The 21,809-nt window shown below is 42.0% G+C and overlaps 1 protein-coding gene across 2 annotated transcripts; it reads right to left on the bottom strand.

The window, feature by feature from the left end:
• Positions 1-414: 414 nt before the first annotated feature.
• xrn1 (5'-3' exoribonuclease 1) lies at positions 415-20,621 on the bottom strand. Of its 2 annotated transcripts, XM_041055427.1 has the most exons (41): positions 20,422-20,621; positions 18,988-19,220; positions 18,161-18,258; positions 17,166-17,275; positions 16,931-17,041; positions 16,736-16,821; positions 16,496-16,583; positions 16,129-16,297; positions 15,802-15,869; positions 15,489-15,626; positions 15,221-15,390; positions 14,857-14,946; positions 14,467-14,623; positions 14,223-14,342; positions 13,942-14,111; positions 13,460-13,577; positions 13,161-13,256; positions 12,885-12,988; positions 12,186-12,320; positions 11,803-11,965; positions 11,394-11,507; positions 11,118-11,216; positions 10,884-10,999; positions 10,563-10,709; positions 10,258-10,347; positions 9,657-9,792; positions 9,469-9,525; positions 9,103-9,235; positions 8,839-8,908; positions 8,530-8,725; positions 8,249-8,338; positions 8,019-8,102; positions 7,824-7,874; positions 7,481-7,561; positions 7,200-7,337; positions 6,736-6,871; positions 6,443-6,615; positions 5,228-5,341; positions 4,367-4,472; positions 3,801-3,979; positions 416-3,671 (listed from the first exon to the last, which is right to left on the bottom strand). In XM_041055427.1, exons 1-41 carry the CDS (start codon positions 20,494-20,496, stop codon positions 3,321-3,323), a joined length of 5,160 nt encoding a protein of 1,719 aa, XP_040911361.1. In that variant the 5' UTR covers positions 20,497-20,621; the 3' UTR covers positions 416-3,320. The 2 variants fall into 2 exon arrangements, with proteins under 2 accessions (XP_040911362.1, XP_040911361.1); XM_041055428.1 differs by lacking the exon at positions 7,824-7,874 and having other exon boundaries at positions 415-3,671.
• Between the last annotated feature and the right edge of the window lie 1,188 nt (positions 20,622-21,809).

The following is a 21,809-nucleotide window of genomic DNA, read 5'->3' as shown; positions in this document are numbered from 1 at the left end:
GAGAGCACGAGGAGAGCTGAGGGTTATGGGAGATATTGATATAAACAGTTGAAGTCAACAGTTGGATCGCCCTACAGCCAAATTTCCTTCATCTCTGAACACTTTTCTGGCCGCTGCACCACCAGGATGGTGATTTTCATTTACATGTAGGCCACAGAGCCATGACGCACACATTTCTACCAACTTAAAAAAAAAAAAAAAAGGATCTTTGACTCCAGTGCCTTATGCCTATGCCCAATTTATGTAGTGGTAATCTGCCCTTATCTGTTCCTGCTCCCCCTCAAAATTCCGGAAAGAAAGTACTGGTGCTTCTGATGCCACAAAGAAGCTGCCTCATTTTAACAAAAGATTCACTTTAATAAATGGATTTGTACAGCACATTCCTGAATCAAAACAGCAAGTCATTACCTTAAGCTTCTCTTAATATTGAGAATTCACTTTAACCCCCCCCCCCCCCAAAAAAAAAACAAACACCACAACAACAGATATACAACAGGTGTGTTTCAGTTTCCAAAATGTTCCAATTTAAAACCTCCCTTTATTGCACCAGAGCCTTACAGACTCCAGGGTCGGAGTTCAGATAGAGATCAGCGTATACTGTATAGGCCTGCATCCCTCAAAACGAGGACAAAGCAAATATGATCGACTCATCACCACAGCTGAGTCCATCACTGTAGCTTCACCACAAACATTATTGAAACAATAATTCAGATTGCTTAGAAAAGACCCCAGGATGACTATAAAATGTGTATCCATAAAATCCATAGCTTGAAAAAGAAAGAAAGAAAGAAAGATCTTAAAAATGGAGAGAATTTAAATGCACGTGTGCTTATGTAAACAAGTCCGGATGTGCACAGAGGTGTCTAATAAAGTCCAAAATTTAATTCTCAAAAGCATCTCAGAGGCTTCTTATACTCAGTTTGGTGGACACATAATATGTTAAGGGTATGAGTTACAGTGCTCTTTGGCTGCATTTACACAGACACAAAAACAACCTATTGTCTGTCTTTGTCAATGCTTACCTGTCTCATCAGTTACTGTGTGTGGTTCTCCAATCCTCCGCCACACACCTCTGAGGGGTCTCTACGAGTACTACAATAACAGAAGTATCAGAGTGAAGTGAAATCAAACACAAACATTCGTCACACGTCAGGAACCATCGCACGATCATTAAAATCTAAATCTTTTGGTTTGTATGTGTGTATTTCCATTTAAAATGTCAAAAGTACGTGGTATTATAAACTTTGTGAGCTCCCACATTCACAAGAAAACTATTTTTAATCTTCGCGGAAGCAAGAAAATTAACAAAAAAAAGGTACTTTTTTTTTTTTGCAAAGAAAAAAAAAAATCAGCCACAATCTCCTGGCACCACTCTATTAAAAACAGAAAGACGGATTTTGTATCAAGTTGCTTTTGGAATCTGGCAGTGTAAACGATCCTGTACCTCCAACAGAACTCAATAAATCTAACAAATCTGTTCGTCTGCAACAGTCAAATTAAATGGACACATAAAAAAACTCTTCTTGTTATTGTAGGTTGAGTCAGACTCTGGGTCATCTGCTGGTGTACAACAGCACTACAGTGGCAATATAATCACATGAATGGGTGTGTGTGTGAGTGTGTGTCTCTGTGTGTGTGTGTGTAGGGCTCTATTCCAATCAGTTCTTATGTCCATATAATTCCACACTGTCCTCAGACAGTGTGCATCTGACTTCTGACTTTAGAGGCGTCGTTCACAGACAATAAAACAAAGTATAAAAATGCAGCAGGGTGTCAAACGTCTGAGGGAAACAAAAGGCTGTGAAAACTCAGGAGAAATAAAAATTAGACTCGAATGCGAGACATTAAAACAAACATCAGCGTGGGCCTGATGAACACCGCTGATCCAAAGCTGATGCATTTTCATACAAATGACTGTAGTGATCCATAAACTGCGACCAGTATGTACAAGTGTAGCCATGACAGAAGGCTGGTGTTTCTGCATATTTACCAATAACATTACCTCAAAATCAACACAAGGCCAACACAGCGTCACATGGATTCAAACTAGTATTCTAAAAACACATACATGTTAATAACTTAGCATGTCTACCATTATTCAGGGAGAGAGAGAGGGAGAGAGAGCAGGCAGTAGCTGCCACTGCAGTGCAAATCTGAGGCTAACGTATGATGAGGGTTTCTACCATGGCTACATGTCCCTGAGAACCGAGATCTAGATTTGATCAGAGAGGGTTTCCAAAATATCAGGGGCACTGTGTGACCAGGAGCATGATGGATCTCAACAAATCAGCATTCAGATGTGTGTTCTCAGTCTCTGTGGCCATAAAGTCTCCCATGTGGTCCAGCACTAAGACGACAAGCAGCAACCAAAGTCAGTGTGGAAACTCTCCTGGTATTCCGGTCCAGAGCAAGCTCAGTGAACGTTAGGAGTCTAAGGTATCAGTTGTACTCGCCAAGATGCTCTCTGAGATCAATATCATTAAAAAAGAAAAAAAAAAAAAAAAGGCAACTAACACAAGCATTAACAGGTTGTCAGCAACCTCAGTTTTACCACCAGTTACCACTTTATTTGGAGGGAAAACTGAAGGTGAACACACCTGAGGAGTCGCCAATCATACCTCACTGCACACAACAACAGTGAGAGCACACAGCGATGCTGCCCTGTTCTGTGATCTCAGCTAATACTTGGTTGGTGCAGCTGATTGAATTAAGACCCAGAGCTACAAAAATAAAATGCAAGCTGTAATAATTCATAGTTTTATATATAATATTTGCATCAGTTCTGCCATGAAGAGGAATTATGCTGCACGAAACCACCCTCAAAGACGGAAAAAAGGGGCTATGGCCACATCCCAGAATGCACCCTGCTCTTCTAAGCCAGTATACTGGATTCCTTTCCACACCAGTAAACTAACTGTACAGAAACCTGTCGGCTCAAGCTGGCCACAAATAAGCTTAGGAAGCCAACATGTCAGAGGGAATAGTTTTGCAGGCGTAGCTCTGACCGAGGCGGTGCAGGGACAGTGGAATCCCATCGTACGACTGATATCTCTGAGCTATTTTGGGGCAGACAACAGTAAAACAACCAATAGTTTAGTTTGCTCACATGCAACATAATGAGAAAAAAAAAATCTGAAGTTTGCTCTGTGCCCCCGTTTTAACAGAAGCTGCCTTCTACGTTTGAAATGCTGCGTGAAAAGACACTTTCACATTAACGAGGTTTTGATCAGAGTCAGGACCTAAAACAGCAACTTAAAAACACTACACACACCTCTGTCCTCACACACTCACACCAAAAAAAAAAAAAAACCCCCATCTCATCACTCTGAGACTTTAGCCGCCTCAAAGTTGACAGCCAGCTTCCTGTGCTTCCTCTTGGAGGCGGAGCCAGGGGTGTGGCCTGTTGCTGGGGTGTTTTGTCGAGGGGGTGTGTGCGGGGCTGCTGCCGTCGTGGAAACGGCATTTGCTAGACTGGTGCTGGACAAAGAGGGGTTGCTGTTGGCAGCATGTTGGTGTGGCTGGTCCGCTTTCCCACTCTGTGGTCCGCTCTGTACTTGTGAGAGCTGGTTCTGGGCTTTCTGTGATTGGTTCCTGGCCACGGTTTGGGCCGCACTGTAAAACTCTCGAGTGTCCTGGTTCTTCTTGTTGGCTGAGACCCGCTTCTTGGTGACCTGTCAGGGTCAGAGGACAAGCAGAGAGCTGGGTCACCATGATGGGAGCAAGACTTTATCAGCAATACACTTGTGCAACCATTCACTCTGTCTGCCACCCATCATGTGTGTGTGTCTGCGTGTGTTTACTTGTAACGGGATGAACTGGTTGTGTGAGCCGATGGGCAGTGTTGTTGTGGGCTGGGGGCGGGCGGCACCAGGAAAGGTCCCTGCTGCTCCGTAAAACGGTTGGCTCTGGTGGTGCGGAGGCAGCGCCATGCCCCACAGAGGGGCGGGGCCGTAACCCTGGGGGGGTAACAGCAAACCACCTGGGGAAAAGAAGAAGCATGAGAAAACAACAGATTAAAGGTTCAAGCTCATTTACAGTCCGAGACAAAAAAAATCTAAAATGAGAACAGACAAATGACTGAAACTGGACAACAAAGTTCCAAACGCCGTAACGTATGGTTATGACTTTTGGCCGATGCCAAAAACAACGACCAAGGAATTGGAAAAATGTGAAAGCATACTGACAATAATCTAATAATCACACAGAGGGCTGTGAGCGTGAGGGACAGCTGTTCCCCACAGTATAGCTTTACCATTCCCTGCTCGGAGTTATATAACTCCGTTCCTCCTGCCCTCTAAGGGAGGCCGAACAACATATGACCTCAGCAACAGACAGTAAAACTGGACTGTAAGAAGGGCAGACTGACCTTGCTGGTTGAAGACTGGGGTCATGGCTCCTATGGGTGGAGGTCGTATCTGACCCACTCCTGGATACAGAGCAGGTGGGATGGGGAAGCCCGATCCCACTGAGTTCTGCAGACAGAGGAGGACTGGTTGTAAATCTGGTGAATTATACCTGTGTTTTTATGCACATTTACGGCCCCTTACCGTTTGGATATCCCACTAATCGCTTTACCAGCTGCTTTATGGATGTGTTAACGTTATCCAGAATGATCTCACACTGTGTTTGACAACCTGTTTCATTGTATTTGGAACGGTTATAGTTTGCAGTGTGAACTGTTGTCCAGTGAAAACTGCCGTGCCTTTCAAGTCCTGCCATTTCGAGACTGAACAGGAAAACAAATGATGTTTCTATCTTGGTTCTTTGAAGGGCAAATGGCCTTCCAACAGAGGTAATTCAAGGTCATGACATTTTTGTGTTGCTTTACCTGAATAAAGACATGTTCAGACTGACTTAAGCCCTGGGTAGAAAAGAAAAACAGCCTTTTCACTCATTTGCATGAGACTAGTCCGGCAAGGCAGAGGGATTTTGGTCTGGACACTTGCTAATTCAGAGACAGGAGGAAATCCTGTCTTTTGACACAAAGGTGCTGTATCTGATCCATTAATAGGCCCATATAAAGAAAGACCCATCTGTTGCAGGTAACTTGTCCACAATTCATCATGTTTAAGAAAGGAAACAATCAATTTTGACAAACGATGCCTGATTTATTCAGACCAAAGGAAGAGGACTCCCACACTCCCTTGGACCACGGCAAGCAAGCACTCTCTCACGCACACGAACATTCATTTGTGTGTGTGTGTGTGTGTGTTTGTTTGTTTTGTACCAGTCTTTGGAGGGCAAAGAAGGCAGCTTTCTCCTTGGCATCATTTTCTGATTGGCACTGTGGACCGTGAACCATCAGCCCATTCGACAGCTTCACCTGACACACGACTGGACCCTGTGGAGACAGAGGATAAGGAACATAGTGATAACAGGAGTAAAACAAAAAAAAAAATGTGGAAATACATGAATGAAAACACATCAGTTTGGAACATTTGTGCAATGAACATTTACATGAGACAAAAAACATTTAAAATATGCGTCAAATGTACAGTGGCTTCAGAAAGTATTCAGACGCCTTTACTTTTTAAACACTGTGTTGTAGATTTAATTGTAGATTAATTAGCCTTTTTTGCATCAGTCTACACTCAATAACACATAAACATGTTTAGAAATTTTTGTAAATGTATTAAAAATCAACAACTGAAATCATCAAATTATTCATACTTATTTACAAAAGTATTTTGTAGAAGCCTCTTTGGCAGCAATCACAGCTTCTTTGCTAAGTCTCTACAAGCTTTGCACACCTAGATTTATTCCTGACAGATTCTCTCAGGCTCAGTCACATTGGATGGAAAGTGTCTGAATTGCCATCTTCAGGTCTTTTATAAGTCTGGACTTTGGCTGAGGCACTCAAAGACAGTCAGAGACTTGTCCTGAAACCACTCCAGCGTTGTCTTGGCTGTACGAACCATCACCCCAGTCTCAGGTCAGATGGACTCTGATGCTGCCATCATCATGCTTCACTGGGACGGTATGAGCCAGGTGATGAGCAGTGCAGAGTCTTTAAATGCTGTTTGTCAAACTCCAACTGTCAAACAGTGTCTGCTGTCTTTTACTCTACCATAGAAACCGGACTGATGGAGTGCTGCTGAGATGCCTGTCCTTCCAGCAGGTCCTCCAGTCTCAGCAGAAGACTTCTGAACCTCTGTAGGGTTCGTGGTCACCTCCCTGACCAAGACTCTTCTTGCCTGATTATTCAGTTTTCAAGAATCATTAAAGCAAACGAGATTCACCGGACCACAATCTGAAGTGCCACAGCAAAGGCTCTGAATACTTTTGTAAATGAAAGATTTCACGTTTGGATTTTTAATAATTTTGCAAAAATGTCTAAAAACATGTTTTCACTGTATGATTACTGGATTACTGAGTGAAGATTGATTGAGATTGATGGGCCACTGTATGTTTTCTAAGACAAATATAAAATACAATATATTACCTGTCTGTTGCATATATAGCTGAACTCCGGCGGCGCCATGCCTAACCCCACACAGACACATGCCAGCTCTGACACCTTACTGTTGAGCACCGTGTTGGGGAGGCTGGTGGAGGCAGCTGATGCAGGAGAACCTACTGCAACTGTGTCACCATAGGGGACGTTCATGTTTGCCGCTGGAGGAAGAGGAAAGAGGATGAAAATGGATGAAAACCCAGTTCAAGCTGTAAATATAGAGAGGAGCTCCTCAGAGACTCTTCCTCGGTTTGTAAATCTGGCTACAGTCAGTTACTTACCTAGTTTCTTGGATGATCGTCTCCTGTTCTGCTGCTGACCTCCAGTGGGGGTGGTGTTAGCAGTATCCTGGGGAGACGGACTTCCCGTTCCAGCACCATCAATCTTCAGCATTTCCTTCAGTACCAGGGTTCCCTTCTAAAGCAACAACGAAGGCACAAAATGATCAATTATCCTGATCTGACATAGTGATCAAGGACATAAACATCCATCCGTCAGGACTTGGGATTTAAATGGACAAAAAAAAGCAGTCTATATCCATTTTTGAGGAAAATGATCCTTCACCATATACACGCAAGTAACAAGCTCAAGAAGCGTCATAGCAATTCTAGTATATATTATAGAAGTATAGAAATAATACTGGAATAGAGAACACTTGGCCACCATACAGCGTGATGTTCTATCAGTATGGACATCGCAGAGGAATGAACAAGAACTCTGAACAAGGACCGTTTCCATTACTCACCATGGCAAAGGACTGTGGAGACAACGGGCCATCTGACTGGCTGGTGGGCACTTGTGGGGGAGCAGGAGGAGGAGGGTTCTGATGGCTTCCCTTAGAGATATGTAGACTGGCAATGAGATCCTCAAACTCAGTCGAAGCCTAGGTGAGAGAAACATGAGGTAGAATAAAAGTGGGAAGCTATTTTACACACACACTGGGCAGATTTAAATATGTCTACATTCTAAACCATTATGGCCTGAGAAAGGTGATTAAAAGGTGCGTATGTGTGTGTGTGAGTGTACCTTATTGGCTGTGCTCTGTGAGGGGATAAGGGAGTCAGCGTCATCACTTTTCTTCAACAGTCTGATGACACTGCCTGCGGCCTGCAAAGTACAGAGACCACACATACACACAAATATAAATACAATATCAAGCACACACACGTACATTAAAGCAAAGACTAAAAACAAAATCAAACCGGTCAAAAGGGCAAGGCCACGTTTTAATTATATTTTAATACAGGTTACAAGTGCAGCTGTGGTCAAGACTGTTCCTTCTGTAAAGCTAACGGCCTTAACGCTGTAGTTCTGCACTGTCTGGATTCTGGGAAAGCAGACACATACAGTATGGTCTGTGTGCACTCACAGCTTTGTTGGAGGTTGTATGCTGATTCTTCCCCTGTTGGGAGTGTCCTTCCTAGAGTTGTCAAAGACAAGGTTTTTACTTTTTTATTCTTTTTTTACTTAAACACACAGAACTAACAGCCAGAGCAAGCTGCTCCTCTGTGAAGATTATCTTCCTAACTCTCTCTCTCACACACACACACACACACACACTTACATTATTCTGCCAGTGAGCAGGAGGTTTGTTTGGAGGGCCCGAGTTCTGCAGAGACTGCCACACGTTAGAGTACTCCTCTTTGCTCTGGATGGGGATGTGAAGATAAAAAGAGGAAACATTACGCAACTTTATTTCACATGCCATGTAAATTCATAAGGTCACACAGTGAGAAAGCCTGAACAACTGAGAACAGCCTATAAAAGAGAGAACACGGGCCACCATGAACTCACCTTGGACTGTTGTTTCTGGTTGGGACCCTTAGAGGGAGAGTTCCTGTTGCCCTGGGAGGCTGCCTTCACTACACCGTGTTTGTTGTTATGCTACAGATAAGGAGTTGAGAGAGAGTTGATGGATTGGTGAAAGAACGAGAGAGAAAAAGAGGGAATATTTGGGTGAAAGGATGGAGGCAATAATAAGGATGGATGAGTTATTTAAGAAACACAATTTCAAATTCAAACAGAAGAAAATGTGTGTTTCTGCACACATTTGTGTCCATCCCCTCCCTCCCCACCTGCGTGGGTATAAAGGGTGATCGCGGTGAATGGTTGAGTCCAGCCAGGTGGCGCTGTGAGTTGAAGTTAGCACCAGTGACTGGCTGAGGTTTGACGATGGCGGTGAGTTTGTGGGAGGTGGGATCCACTCGGGCTCCATGAGAAAGATTGATGAGAGCGCAGGGGGGGAGGCGGTAACCACGCGGTGACGTACACCTGAGGAGACAGACCAGTAACACAGCAGTCACACGTCTGCTCAGAAATCAGTCCAATTTGTACATACACATATATGTTACATGCTACAGTACATCACACTGCAGTGTGATTACCTGATGTTGAGACCTCCAGCAAATTCTTCATCAAACAGCACCTCATAGAGAACCTCTGTCTCACGCTCCGCTGGAAGCACAAACACAGACAACAAATTTACTGTGACTGTTATATATTATCTGTATATTTCCTCCGTTATATATCCTATATATATATCCTATATCCTGCACATGTCCTATAAAAACTGCTGACGCTTTAGTAGATTTTCTTTCACTGTATAAAGAAATCATGGATGAAAGAAATAATCACGTCTATGCACTCACCTCCTTTAATGCCGATAACAGTTCCTCTGAGTCCCAGGGGGACGGTGAAGCTCTCCCTGATGTTGACGACTCGGTCAAACAGGCGATATTCTGCATCCAGGTCTGGAACCACGCCCTGCTGCTGCTCCAGCGGCTACACATAAACACAGGTGTTTACTCACACGTGATTATAATCACCATGGTTATTACAACTGGAGTTTAGTTTTACATGACTTTCAACGCATTATATTCCGTTTCACATTTCTTCATGAGCTTGAATAAACAGACGCTTATTGTGGAATTTTAAAGTTGTGTCACCAAACCGACTTTCACATTTACACAGACTAATAAAACATATACGCTGGCATAGAGGCAGACTGTACTCACCCTGAACAGGAGATGAGGTTTAACAGTCACACGGACTTTCTTGGTGCTCTTCCTCACCTGAGAGTGAGTTAGAGGAAAAAAAAAAGTGGGGGAGAGGTTGGTGTATGGGGGACAGTGAGTGCGTGCACTGTAAAACAGAGAATATATGAGAGTGCTGAAGCTGGAAGCTGTGTGTGAGTCGGAGTCACCTTAGCTTTCTCCACTGCCTCCTCGATCCTTTCCACGATGGCGTTGTCCAGCACCTGCAGATCACATGATGCTCTGCTGATGGAGCTGACTGGGTGACTTTTCAACCATGAAGTGATTTCAGCAACCTTCTCGGCCCTGTGGAGTACCGATCAATATCAGGGTTCATTGATTAATACACCACCAACTCAAGGAATTCAGAAAACAGAATCCCTTCAAACTGTGCGCTGAAATAAAGTTCAATTAAAAATCCAGGAGGATTCTGACGGCGTGTTCAGACCAAACACAAAGCCATTTTTTCCTCACGGCGTGATCACATACAAAGTCAATCTAAAGACACAAATTTGCAATTTGCACTGGGCGGCGCAAAATGCATCCGCAAGAGTTATTCAAATATTACATTAATATTTTAAGTTTGAGCAAAAACTTCTGTCCGTCTGAACGGTCCTTAACTCAGGGCTGACAACTTTCTCCTTATAAGCTGCTCAACTGCATTATGATTCAAATATCATTACGTGTCCCAAATCAAAGGAGATTAAATATTGTCTGTCCATCTGTATGTGTGTATGTGTGTGTGTGTGTGTGTGTGTGTGTGTGTGTTACCCATTCTGGTCCTCTCCAGGCCAGATGTCATCTTCATAGAAAACATCATCATGACTGTTTCTGGACACCAAGTCGAATACTTCTGAAAATCTATAAAAACATTAAAACCACCAGTTAAAATGATAAACTAGTGCAACATTTATCAGTACCTGATTTTTCTTTTCCTAAACAAATATGCTACCTTAGACTTTAAATAGTTAAAAGAAAGAATTCAGCACTTTCCACTACAAACAGAATTTCTGTGTCACTATCAGGTGGTGAAGAGACAGAGATCAATGTTGTTATCCACACTCCTTTTCTGTTACCTGTCCAGGTATTCAGCTAGCAGCTCCTCCACAGCAGCAGAATACAGCCACTCCTTCTCAGTTCTCTTGGTGTATCCAGGAACCTCCTCATTCTTCTTGTTGAACTTCAGGTTCAAGCCAACGTTAGCTTTTTGCTCCCCACAGGGACTGGGCACAGAGCGGAGCAGAGGAGAGAACGCAGAAAAAAAAACTTCAATATTTTAAATGAAATTTCTCTACAACCAGTGGAAGAGACACAACATAACTGCAGAGCACACAAGACTTCTGCCTGGGGGAGGTGAAGGTGCAAATGTCTAAAATAAATATATCTAGAACACTCACTTTTTCTTAGAGCCTCTGCCAATGAAGATGCTTCCTGAGAAGCGGGAGACGAGGTAGCTGGTGATGCCGAGACGAGCCGCCAGAATATATCCGGGGCTGTACTTCACGCAGTATTTCTATAAAATACAAACAGACTCAGGCGTACGCACATGAAGCACAAATGTGTGAGGATAAAAAAAAAAAAATACTGATTTCTCAGCTGAATGCCTAAACAACCCTGTATGCATCTCTTACGTGCTGATTCTGGATTAAGGGCTCCAGCTGCGGCTCATGCGGCACGTTGAAGACCACACGCACACGACCGTCCTTAATGACATCGCTCGAATCCTGCACCTGATGAGCCATTAACAAAAAGAGATATCAATAATCACTGCGGTTATGTTCTCATTGAAGAAAGAGCAGTTCCAAGCTCCTTGTTTTCAGATGGCAAACGCTACACAAGTTTGTTTATCATATCCATTCATTACTGAAGATGTGATCATTACAGAAATCAGAAAGCAGATCATGTACCTCTCCCATGGCACCGTAGTACGGGTTCCCCACCATGAAGACCGTAGTTGATTGAGGAAAGAGCTCGTCTAAGCTCTTAAAACAGGTCAGGGACGAGTAAAAGGCCTTGATGTCCTGAGAAGACGAAGGGAAATGTGGAATATGGACCAGTGAACAGCAACTACAGACCACTGAAAAATCTCCCATTCTTTTCAAAAGTCCTCAAAAAAGCAGTGGCTCAGCAAATCAAAGATCACCTCTCATCTAGTAATATGTTTGAACCTCATTAATCTGACTCTTACCAATTGCTAAGAGTCTTTACAATGGAAATATTTTGCTGTACCTTCAAACACACAACTCTGATGGAGCTTAGTTGGCTATAGTCTACGTTTCCATGAGTTTTGTCTGTGTATTCCATGTCGACACGTACCTTAACCACGGTCTGGTAGGCGAAAGGGAGAACTTGTTTGGCCCACTGCTTCTCCAGTTCCACCACTCCGTTGGCTTTAGGAACATACTTCCTTCCTGTCAGCTGCTGGCCATACAGAACCACCTCTGTCTCATTCACCACGATGCCTTTCCTCTTCAAGAAGCTGCAAGAGTGAAAAATAACATGAAAGGAATCGTGAACATGATGCTTTACAATGATTTTAGGAGGGAACAAGAAAGTATAACCTTCTTGTTACAATGCTTTTAAATGTCTCTTAGCCATAAATGAGAATGGTAACAATTTGTTACATACAATATTATTTTTGAAAAGATGTTATATTTCCTCTATAAAATGTTTTGTTCTTGTTATTTTGTGCGTCTTACTGTTCAGTGATTCCCTGGACATCTTTCACCCAGTCCTTCTGCTCCTTGTCAGACAGGCAGGTGACTTTGGTGGGAGGAGGAGTGGAGGGCCTGTCATACACTCTTTGGACACTAGGTGGTTCCTCCAAAGAAAACCTGCCAAAAAACGGGGTGAAGGAGTTGCCGCTTTCGCCAAGATTTGTGTTTTGCACAAAAACAAAACAGACAAATTCTGTGCTTCCAAACAATAGGTCAAACTGACATCCACGCCACATTTGGTGAATGTTTGTGATGCTGCTCATCCTCTGATATTGTGTACAATTTGTAAAATATCTGACTTTGGTGGCCCCCAGTGGTAATATCACAAACGACACTGACAGAACTAGATGAGTCTCACAAGCATGCACAGGGTTATGAGAATGATCCCAGTTCAAGTTGCTTTTCTACCAGCAACATAACTCTTTGATTTCAGTTCTTACTGAATGATAAAACATTCTGTTGCAAAAAAAAACAGTATAGAAATTCTAATAAATGGCGTGAGAAAATAATTCTTTTCTAAATATGGGTAGAATCAACCCAGAACATCCAACACCTACATGACAACACAAAGACACTACAGCAGCAGCTTATGTGAAAATCAAAAAATACATTTTCATACACATTGAACACATCTTCTGTCACTTTGTTGGTGAAGGCTTAATTTGCAGTCCTGATTCTTACTTTGTTTCTCCGTCTGACACTGCAATGATACGAGCTTCCTCTAGATGGGGCCAGTTCACGAACACAGTCTTCCCCAGTACTTGTGCAGCCACATCATCACATACCTAGAGATGCAGAGGAAAAGAGAGAAAAGAGGGAGACTGTGAGTAAGAGACAGAGACATTTTCCATGTAGGAATGAAAGCCTTGTCATTTTTTTTTTATCAATTAATTCTGCGATGCCAATTTTTATTGAATTATTTTGAAGAGCAAGATCAATAAAGGAACAAAACGTCACCGTCTCTGCTTCTTGGTTGGGAAGGATCTCTAGCATCATGTTCTCCCCTCTGCTGCTCTGCTGGAACACGACCACCCCAGTCTTCTTCTTATAAAACTACAGACGGTGAGTGAGCCCATGGATGAGAGGGAGGGGCAAACAAGAGAGAAAGAAAGAGAGAGTGTTGTTTTTTTATACTTACAAGTAACCTACAAAATAGTGATACCTTTTACCTTAAAATCAAACCTGGAAGACATGCAGTGAAAGAAAAAAAAAAACAGAGGGCTCAGAGGTATACTATACTGTAGACATGCACCTACCTTATGTCTGATGTGCTGCAGAGTGGGGAAGCCACAGAAGTACAGAGCTGAGCGGTCGACGTGTCTGCTGACATGATCCAAAGGCACCATCCAGGCATCCATGGGGATGTGTGCTTTCCTGTGTCAACAAAACACAATACAGTCAACCTGCCATGAACTCCAGCCTGCATGTGCACCAAGTGAGCATGATGGCTGTGTATGAGTTGTCTTTGGGTTGTGTGTAGGTGTGTGAGAGCGTGCACAACTGAGGCCGTGCAGCAGCAGTAATTATCAGCAAATATAATCACTTTATAAACGTTCAGTCCAAGTTTAAGAAAAAAACTCTCCACTCTTCTTATTTACAGCAGCTGTAATTGTGACAAATTCACTTGAATAGGAGACAAATGATTGATTACATGTAACACTCGTGCAAAATAAAAAAAACGAGTCAATAAGAAGTGGACTCTTTGAAACAGACAGATTATGTGTGTGTGTGTTTCTACCTGACATGGCAGTGGACGATGTTGGGGAATAGGTGAGGCAAGGTGGAGGTGTATGTGAAGTCTAATTCGCCGTCATATGAGTAGACTGCACACTCTGAGTGGCAATTCCTGCCTTTCTCTTCTTTCGTCAGTTTGTGATTGTTGGGCTCCATGGCTGCTAGTAAGCACCTCTGTTGGATAAACACACATACACCTATGGTTATGCTGTTTATGAGTATGATTTTTCTTTTTTTTTTAAACATAACTGTGGCATTATTTTTCCTCCATGTGTGTGAGTTCACCTCATCTATGAAGGGAATGAGCACCACAGCCTCCCACTCCTGCTGCTTTCCATTGAGGTCCGTTTTAAAGTCCAGAGGGTAGTACTCAATAATCGGCGATCTGTCACTGGTCATCAGGTGCTGAAACAATGACAGTAATAACATTATCATCTATCAGCTGCAACAAGTGAACTGCAAAGATTCATCACAGACTACTGAAAACACCACACAGGTAAAACTGTGAGAGTGTGTGTGTGTGTGTTACCCTGTAACACTCAGGCAGAAGCTCCATACTGGCAGCAGGCAGGACTGCCAAAAGTTGCTGGAAGGGCATGAAGGGTTTCCCAAGGTCGAAGGTCAGTTTTAACCCAGATATATTCCTGATGTCAGACAGGAAGGGAGCGTAGTGGTGGGGGTAGTACCTAGAGAGACACATGCACATTATTTAAAGATTGATTTTAAAATGGAACAAACTGTGGTGAGCAGATGAAACCACTCATAACATCCTACTCTTTCCTGGTTTGTCTGAACTGTTTTCTTGCACGGTTCGGTAAAACTTTCACTAAAACTGGTCTTGGTGTATAGAAATGTGTGAAATTTTCCTGGAATCAAGAGAAACAAAGAGTAGAGAGTAAGTGACGTATGAAGTTATTACCAGCTCCAGGACTGAACGCCGTGGTAATAGTAGTGGAGAATCCACTGGATGCCTTCCACATAAGACCTGGCCAGCTTGGCTAGAAACTCACTGCCAATGGAAAGATAAAAACATATTTTAGGGACACTTGCAAATTACAAATTGATGAATTGGCACTGTTAAAAAAAAAAAAAAAAAGGACACAATGTTTACAGACAAATTTCTCACCTAGTGATGGTGAGTAAACTTTCTGCAACAATTAATAATTGGAGGTTGTTCATTTTAGACACAGAAGTGGAACTAGCTTTCATGTCAGTGATCAGCTCTGCATCCTTTCTAAATTGTTTTTTGTTTCGATCGTGTGTGTTTGCATCTATACACTCACTCAGACACCACATCCACGCCCATCTTGGTCATATAGTAGGTGCGTTTGTATTGTCGGAACTCGGTTTCAAATAAATCATCCTCCTCTTCCTCATCCTCTGCCATTGTTACCTTTCCTTGTCCAATCACCTCATCTGATGAGGTCAGAGCTGCCAGACAGAGGGAAGAATCCTGTGCGCGCACACACACACATGACAAAGGGAACACGTTAGAAACTGCACATGACAACAGCGCATGAACAGGTTTATTTTTAATCACTGCATCTCTACCTCCATCTTCTTAGCGTCTTTGCTGGCAGCTTCCTTCTCTGCTGCAAGCCCAGCCGCCTCATTCAGATACTTGTTACCAACTTTACTCTCAAACCACTTCAAGTCCACAGACACCTCGCTAAAATGTTCCCGGTCAAACTGGAAGGAAGCAGAAAAGGGGAAGAAGAGAAGAGAAACAAATAGTTCCAGAAATTTAAACAACGCTGATAAATTCAGACAAAAAAAATGCCCCAAAACTTTTTAAGGGAATAATTTCAATATCACTGATAATATTAATGAAGAATTTACACCAAGCTTTACAGCGCTGTCTCACCTCAGCGAGCTTCTCCAGGTATTTCTCAAAGTTTCTGAGGTTTAGATGGCCGTTCTCATTCAGATAACCTGGGTCAGGGAACAGGACTCAGTTTTATTTTATATGGATATTCTATACATTTCTTTGTTATGATGTTTGACGTGCAAACTATTTGACCAGCTGGCCCAGCACAAACGATGCTGGAAACTGAAAACTCACTTTTGAAATATCTTATCAAGACCTTGAGAAAAGCAGCATCAATATTTGAATGAAACATTTTAACTCTCATTTAAAGTGAGTATTATATATAGCACTGTTTGTGTGTGTGTGTGTGTGTGTGTGACTCACCCCCCATGCTGGGTAGTACGCTGATGTAGGTCTTGTACAGCAACGGCAAAGCATCATGGTTGATGTGAAGATGAGGGAGGTGAGGGATGAAATCATTTCCCACTAGGAAGCCCATTAGAATCCAGTCGTCTATTATTCGCTCCAAGTCATAATCAGAACCAATCTGATTCTGAAAAACACCCATAAACATAATGAGAATACGGCTTACATAGATACAGTAACATGGAACAAATTAAGAAACCAAAACTTTACCAAAACTTTCCCTGACATCACTTTTTTGTTTCCACACTTCACCTGGGACTTTGCATGATTATACTGACTGTGCTGTTCATTCCACTGTGTGAGTGTGTGTGTGTGTGTGTCTCACCCTGAGCTCAGAGAACTCATAGTCGATGTACTCCCTCATCAGAGACAAGTGAAGTAAGTGAAAAGTTGTCTCCTCTGGAGCTGTTATCCTGGTTGAAAGGAAAAGAACAGGCTTAAGAAAAGTGAAAGGAAATTGTAGCATAAATTAGAACAAAACAAACATGTAAAAAACAGGAAAATATAAACAAAAAGATAGAAAACAACTACTCAAATAAAAGAGAGAGGGAAATGCATTTCAAACCTTTTCTGGGATTTCTTCCCTCCAAAGCGAACCTCTTCTCTGAGCAGGGAGAAATTTGGCTCATGGCTGGTTAAACCCAACATTATCTATATATAACACAGAGCACAAAGAGGGTATGAGCATCTCTTCCACAGAGGATCTGAGCAGTAATGTAAATACTCATGTAAGTCTGAACCATGGGTACACAAACACTACCAGGTCAGCATCCAGGCCGTATAGGCAGTGTCGGGTGTTGGGGTTGTGACCCGGCTTTGAGCTCTCAGAGCGAATAAACTCCATGATCTTGTGTTCTCCTTCCCCCGGCGTCTATAAGAGGAGCACACACCAAGTTGTAACAGAATCACAGTAACTGAAAAGTGGCATGAAGCACATCAGCGTGGGCACGCTGACACTGCAGTGCCTATTCTCTTTTAAACAGCTGTTCACACACCTCATGGCCGGACAGGTAGACTCTGACATTCTGCCATAGCTTGTCAGTGGAGACCTTGTTGTGGACAAAATATTTGAGCTGCTCCTGAAGTCTCGCCATGAAGTCAGTGCCTGGAAAAAAAAAAAAAAGATGTGAGATTAAAGGAGTTGCCGCTAACTCTCTGAGAACAAATTTACTATGTTAGCATTGTACAAAACATGTTGATGGCGAAAACAACATGATTGTACTGACAACAGTGGTTGCATGTAGCTAACAAGAAAAATGCAGTTCAACATTATAACCTCAACCCACACTATCTGAATTTCACTATATAGTATCTGTGCCTAAATAGGAGAAACACAGTAAAGTGAACTTTACTGTGTTCTGTTCTTTTACTCAAGAACAGAATAAGCAGATGACAAGGCAAAAGCACCGTCACTCAACAATGTTTGCCTTCACACCTAAACTGTCTCAACTGTTTCAGTTCATCCAAACTTTGATGTGTTTGACTCAACAATAGTCTGTACCTTCAGTCAGTGTAAGGGAAGCTACGGATTACTGATCCAATTTAAAATCAGTGAAGCTCACTGCGTAAAACTCATTGGAATCATGCTTATGTGAGGTAAAGAAATGGGACAAATTGTTACTGTGTAATCATCATTTGTCAGGCTTCACTGAGTTGCTGTAACATGCTAAATGGGTAGAAACAAACACACATGGCAGTACAAGTTCACATGTTCATGGCAACGTGGTAATGGCGGACTAAAGTGTCAAACAGAGAAAAGATGGTGAAGAAAACATTTCCAATTCTCAAATTTAGATTTGAAAATTGAAAATGGATGAAGTCTAATTTTTTTCCAATTCAGATTTAGAAAAGTTTTTCTAGTTTAGTAGAAGGTTATAAAACAACAAACAGTCCTGAAATGAACAACTTTCTTTACATAATCTGCTATAGTTCCTTTTATTAATTTTAACATGTCATGTTATTCTTGTGTGAAGCTTGAGAGCATCCCTACCAGGAGTGATACAGTTGGAATCAAAGCGAGCCTCTGTAGGAAGGACCTCTCCTTTATCCAGAGCTTTTTTTATCTTGTCCTCTGCTTCTTTGGCAGACCTACACACACACACACACACACACACACACACACACACACACACACACACACAGACGCACACCCCCAGAAGGTCAAACTCACAGGCTTGGGTTCTGTTCCTGCTCGTAGTCTGGTTTCTTCAGTCTTTAGTGAAGTAAATGCTTTTTTCAGTTAGTCTGTTTGTGGCTCACTCTGCCTTGTTAGGCAGTTCATACAGGACACAGGTTACCAGCAGTGGTCCCACAGACATCACTTGTAAACCACAACATTATACCAGATTGTGCATAAACATATTTGCAAAGACAGTTTTCATCTTGATCAGATGATCAACTAAAAGACAACGCAGCATAATTTTCACTTGAGATTCAACAGCACAGTGCAGACATGCTCCTAAAATTCTATTTCTTTACCTGGTCACTTCATGAACAACTACTCCAACAAGCTAAATTCAACGTGTTCAAGTGTGTTTGAGGTTGAGAGGAGTAGGACACATGGGTGAAAGGGCAGGAAGTTTTTACTACAGGGGAAAAACATGTAATAATAATAGTATACTGACAGTCCTGTGTTTATAACAGGAACGTGTGTTTACCCTTTCATTGCAAAGGCAGACAGACACTCTAAACTAAGGTCTGAAACAGGGACACTGAAGCAGGTCAGATGACCCAAGCTGACCCATTCTGGTTGTCATCCGACACCCAGACAGAGCGAAGAATCTCTCTGCATTTCTTTCATCCTGCATCCGTCTCTACCTGAATCTCCGTCCTCTCTGCTGGTTCATCTTTGCCCTTGGAGCCACACCATCCACAGCCATAAAGAAGACCTGGCGAGGCTTGATGATCCTGAAGAGCACCTCCAGGTAGTGGAAGATGTCAGCAAAAATCTTCTCCTCAGAGATGCGGAAGTGGACATCCTCGTCATTCGGGTGGGAACACTGGTGGATAATCCCATTCATGTCCAGATAGAGATTATCAAATTCTGGAATCTGAGGAGATAAAGAAATTCAAGGACTATGGTTAACAAATTGTAAAATATTTTCTGCAATGTTCCTGTTAAGTGACCAACTTTCTTTCTTTCTTGACTTTTTGAAATGCATCTCTCGACACCAAAAGTTTCCTGTGTTCTTACAACTTTTTTAGTTTGTGTGACTATGAAAAGGGACATCTTTCACATGACAACCTTTGGATAAGAGAAAGGGTCAGCTGGTCTTGGTCGCCATTTTTAACAGGCTTCTCTCTTTGATTCAGATTATAAAAACAAAAAAACAAAAAAAAAACTTACTGACAACACTCTAGGTTTAGTAAATGTTCTGTGTGTGAGTGTGTGTTTGAAACCATTATTGTGGAGTAACCTCTAGTTGTCTAACCTGTGTCAGAGACAACACATAAAACGCAATTTTCCATATCTAGTATATAAGGTCCTAAACTAAAACGTCCTTTTTATTGTAACACAAATACACACAGACACCAACGCTGTCTTACGCAATGAGAGTGACACTGAACCACGTCCAGCTGATGAAACTACTGCCCCAGCACTGAAATACTATCCTTCTGACAACACAGAACTAGGTCACTACAGTTCATTCCAGTGCCGCTGAAGCAGCCTAAAAATCTAAGCAATGTAAGGTTAACTAAAAATGTTATAAAATATGGGTTAATACCTACAACCACGCAATTACTGCATTTTAAACAACAAAATTTCAAAGCACGGTGGCTGTAAACTAGCTGGCAACGATAACTAGCTGTAGCCTCTATTCATCTCTTGTTAGTGTAAACTTAGTTGGCTAGCTGACTGTGAGAGGTCTATTGTTGGGCAGAATGTTCTTGCCCAACAAAGACCTAAACTTTCCAGTGATAACCCATTTGGTTAGTTATATGCACTTTGACCTGTTTAACGTTAAAAATCTGTACACACAGGAGACCAAAAAAAGCAAGCTAGTAAGTGTTGGAATTTGGTAAATAACGTTATGTGTTTAATGGATATAATTAAATAAAGAAGTCCAAATGTCTTGCAACAGGAGAGCTGTACTGTGGCCAGGGCACTAACACTGGTGAGCTACGTGGAATCAAAAGTTCCACGGCCCTCTATACTTCGCTCGCTGATAGCTAGCTACTAGCTAAGCTAACGCTGCGGATATCGGTAACAGAGGATTGAGAAGCTAACGGTGGTCATCACTGGTTTCCTACCTGATGTTCCTTGACAACTTCACTGAGACAAGGATAGCGCTCTGAAATCCATCGGTAAAATTTCGGCACCCCCATCTTCACCACGGCACTCTCAACTTCTGGATCAAATTAGTACGGGGTCAAAAATCAAAGAAGATGTTTCGCTGTGTGGGTAACGAAATGCAGTCAAGGTTTAGAACTTGCTTCCAGTAGAATCAGGTTTTGTTTCCAACGACCGCTAACTAGCTAGTTGTCCGTGGTCCGTCTGCGAAAACATTCCGCCGCGACTCGACACATTGTCGTTCCACCCAACCCCCCGCCACTGTTGTCTCTATGAATGGGAACCCATTCCCGCCAGAAAATAAAGAATGAATGGGAAAAAAAAATAAAATATGAAAGATATGAACTTTTTAAAAAGGAAATCATGATATACTTGGTCAAAATGTTTACATTATTCAGAATTCATAAAATTAAAAGAGAATCTAAAAATTGATTGATTGATTAAAGTCAAAGTTGTTTTTTGTTTCCAGTATTTTGAATTATCAAAATATAATGTCTTGGTTACAGGAATGGGGTGTTTAACTGTCACCAAACCCCCTCCTGGACTCTGCCACATAGTTCATGCTGCCTCACTGTTATATTTTACTGGGGCACTTGAATAAAGCAAGTCATAGTTTTAGTGACAGTTTTCTAATGACTTTTCCTACTGTAAGTCAAAATACAGTGCATTCAGGAAACAGTCAAACTGCTTCACTTTTTTCACATTGTTTTTCTGCAGCCTTATGCCAAAATAGTTTAAACTGCTAAAACAAAATTTAAAAATTTTAGCATTTTTCCCAAATTTATTAAAAAGAACTGTTAATGCTTTTATTCTCTCGTTTATCATGTTATAGCAGAAGATAGCATGAAACTTCCTGGGTAACAGATCCACAGTGGATGCTTTTTACAGTAACAGGTTTCACCCAGCATTATCACAGCCTCAGGATAAAGACGACATTTTATGGCTGTCTGATGTTTCAGCTGATAGAGATGTGTTGTGGGGGATTGAAGGTTTAACAGATTACTGTTTGACACATGGTTTAAACACCCCATTACCGACAGTAAAGACACAACTCAGCCAGGAAAGTATCAAGTAAAAATATGACAAAACGTGACAAACTAGTTTGGAAATAATTTATTCAGTTATACAAATACAAAACACCTCTCTCACTCAGTTATCATAAAATAGGTAGGTCTTGGCGGTGTTTACCAAATCCCCTTGATGTGTCAACATGGATCACCACTCCACAGAAACTGACAGCAGTTTGCCTGAAGTTACAATGCAGCTCAGTTGAGATCAGATGCTTTAACCTACAGTATGTGAAGAGAAATTCCATTGCTACTTTAAAAGAACGAAAATATGATTCTGT

Source organism: Toxotes jaculatrix, chromosome 14 (assembly GCF_017976425.1).
Source record: "Toxotes jaculatrix isolate fToxJac2 chromosome 14, fToxJac2.pri, whole genome shotgun sequence".
In the NCBI taxonomy this organism is placed as follows: Eukaryota; Metazoa; Chordata; class Actinopteri; family Toxotidae; genus Toxotes; species Toxotes jaculatrix.
This window is presented reverse-complemented; position numbering and strand designations above follow the sequence as displayed.

What these genes read in the sequence shown, in the direction of transcription:
- xrn1 (XM_041055427.1), bottom strand. Translation starts at nt 20,496, where the DNA reads ATGGGGGTGCCGAAATTTTACCGATGGATTTCAGAGCGCTATCCTTGT. An exon ending in GGCAGAGGCTCTAAGAAAAA is followed by an intron (nt 10,710 to 10,883) that starts GTGAGTGTTCTA and finishes CTCTGTGCCCAG; the next exon opens with TCCCTGTGGGGAGCAAAAAG. An exon ending in ACCAGAAACAACAGTCCAAG is followed by an intron (nt 8,103 to 8,248) that starts GTGAGTTCATGG and finishes ATCCCCATCCAG; the next exon opens with AGCAAAGAGGAGTACTCTAA.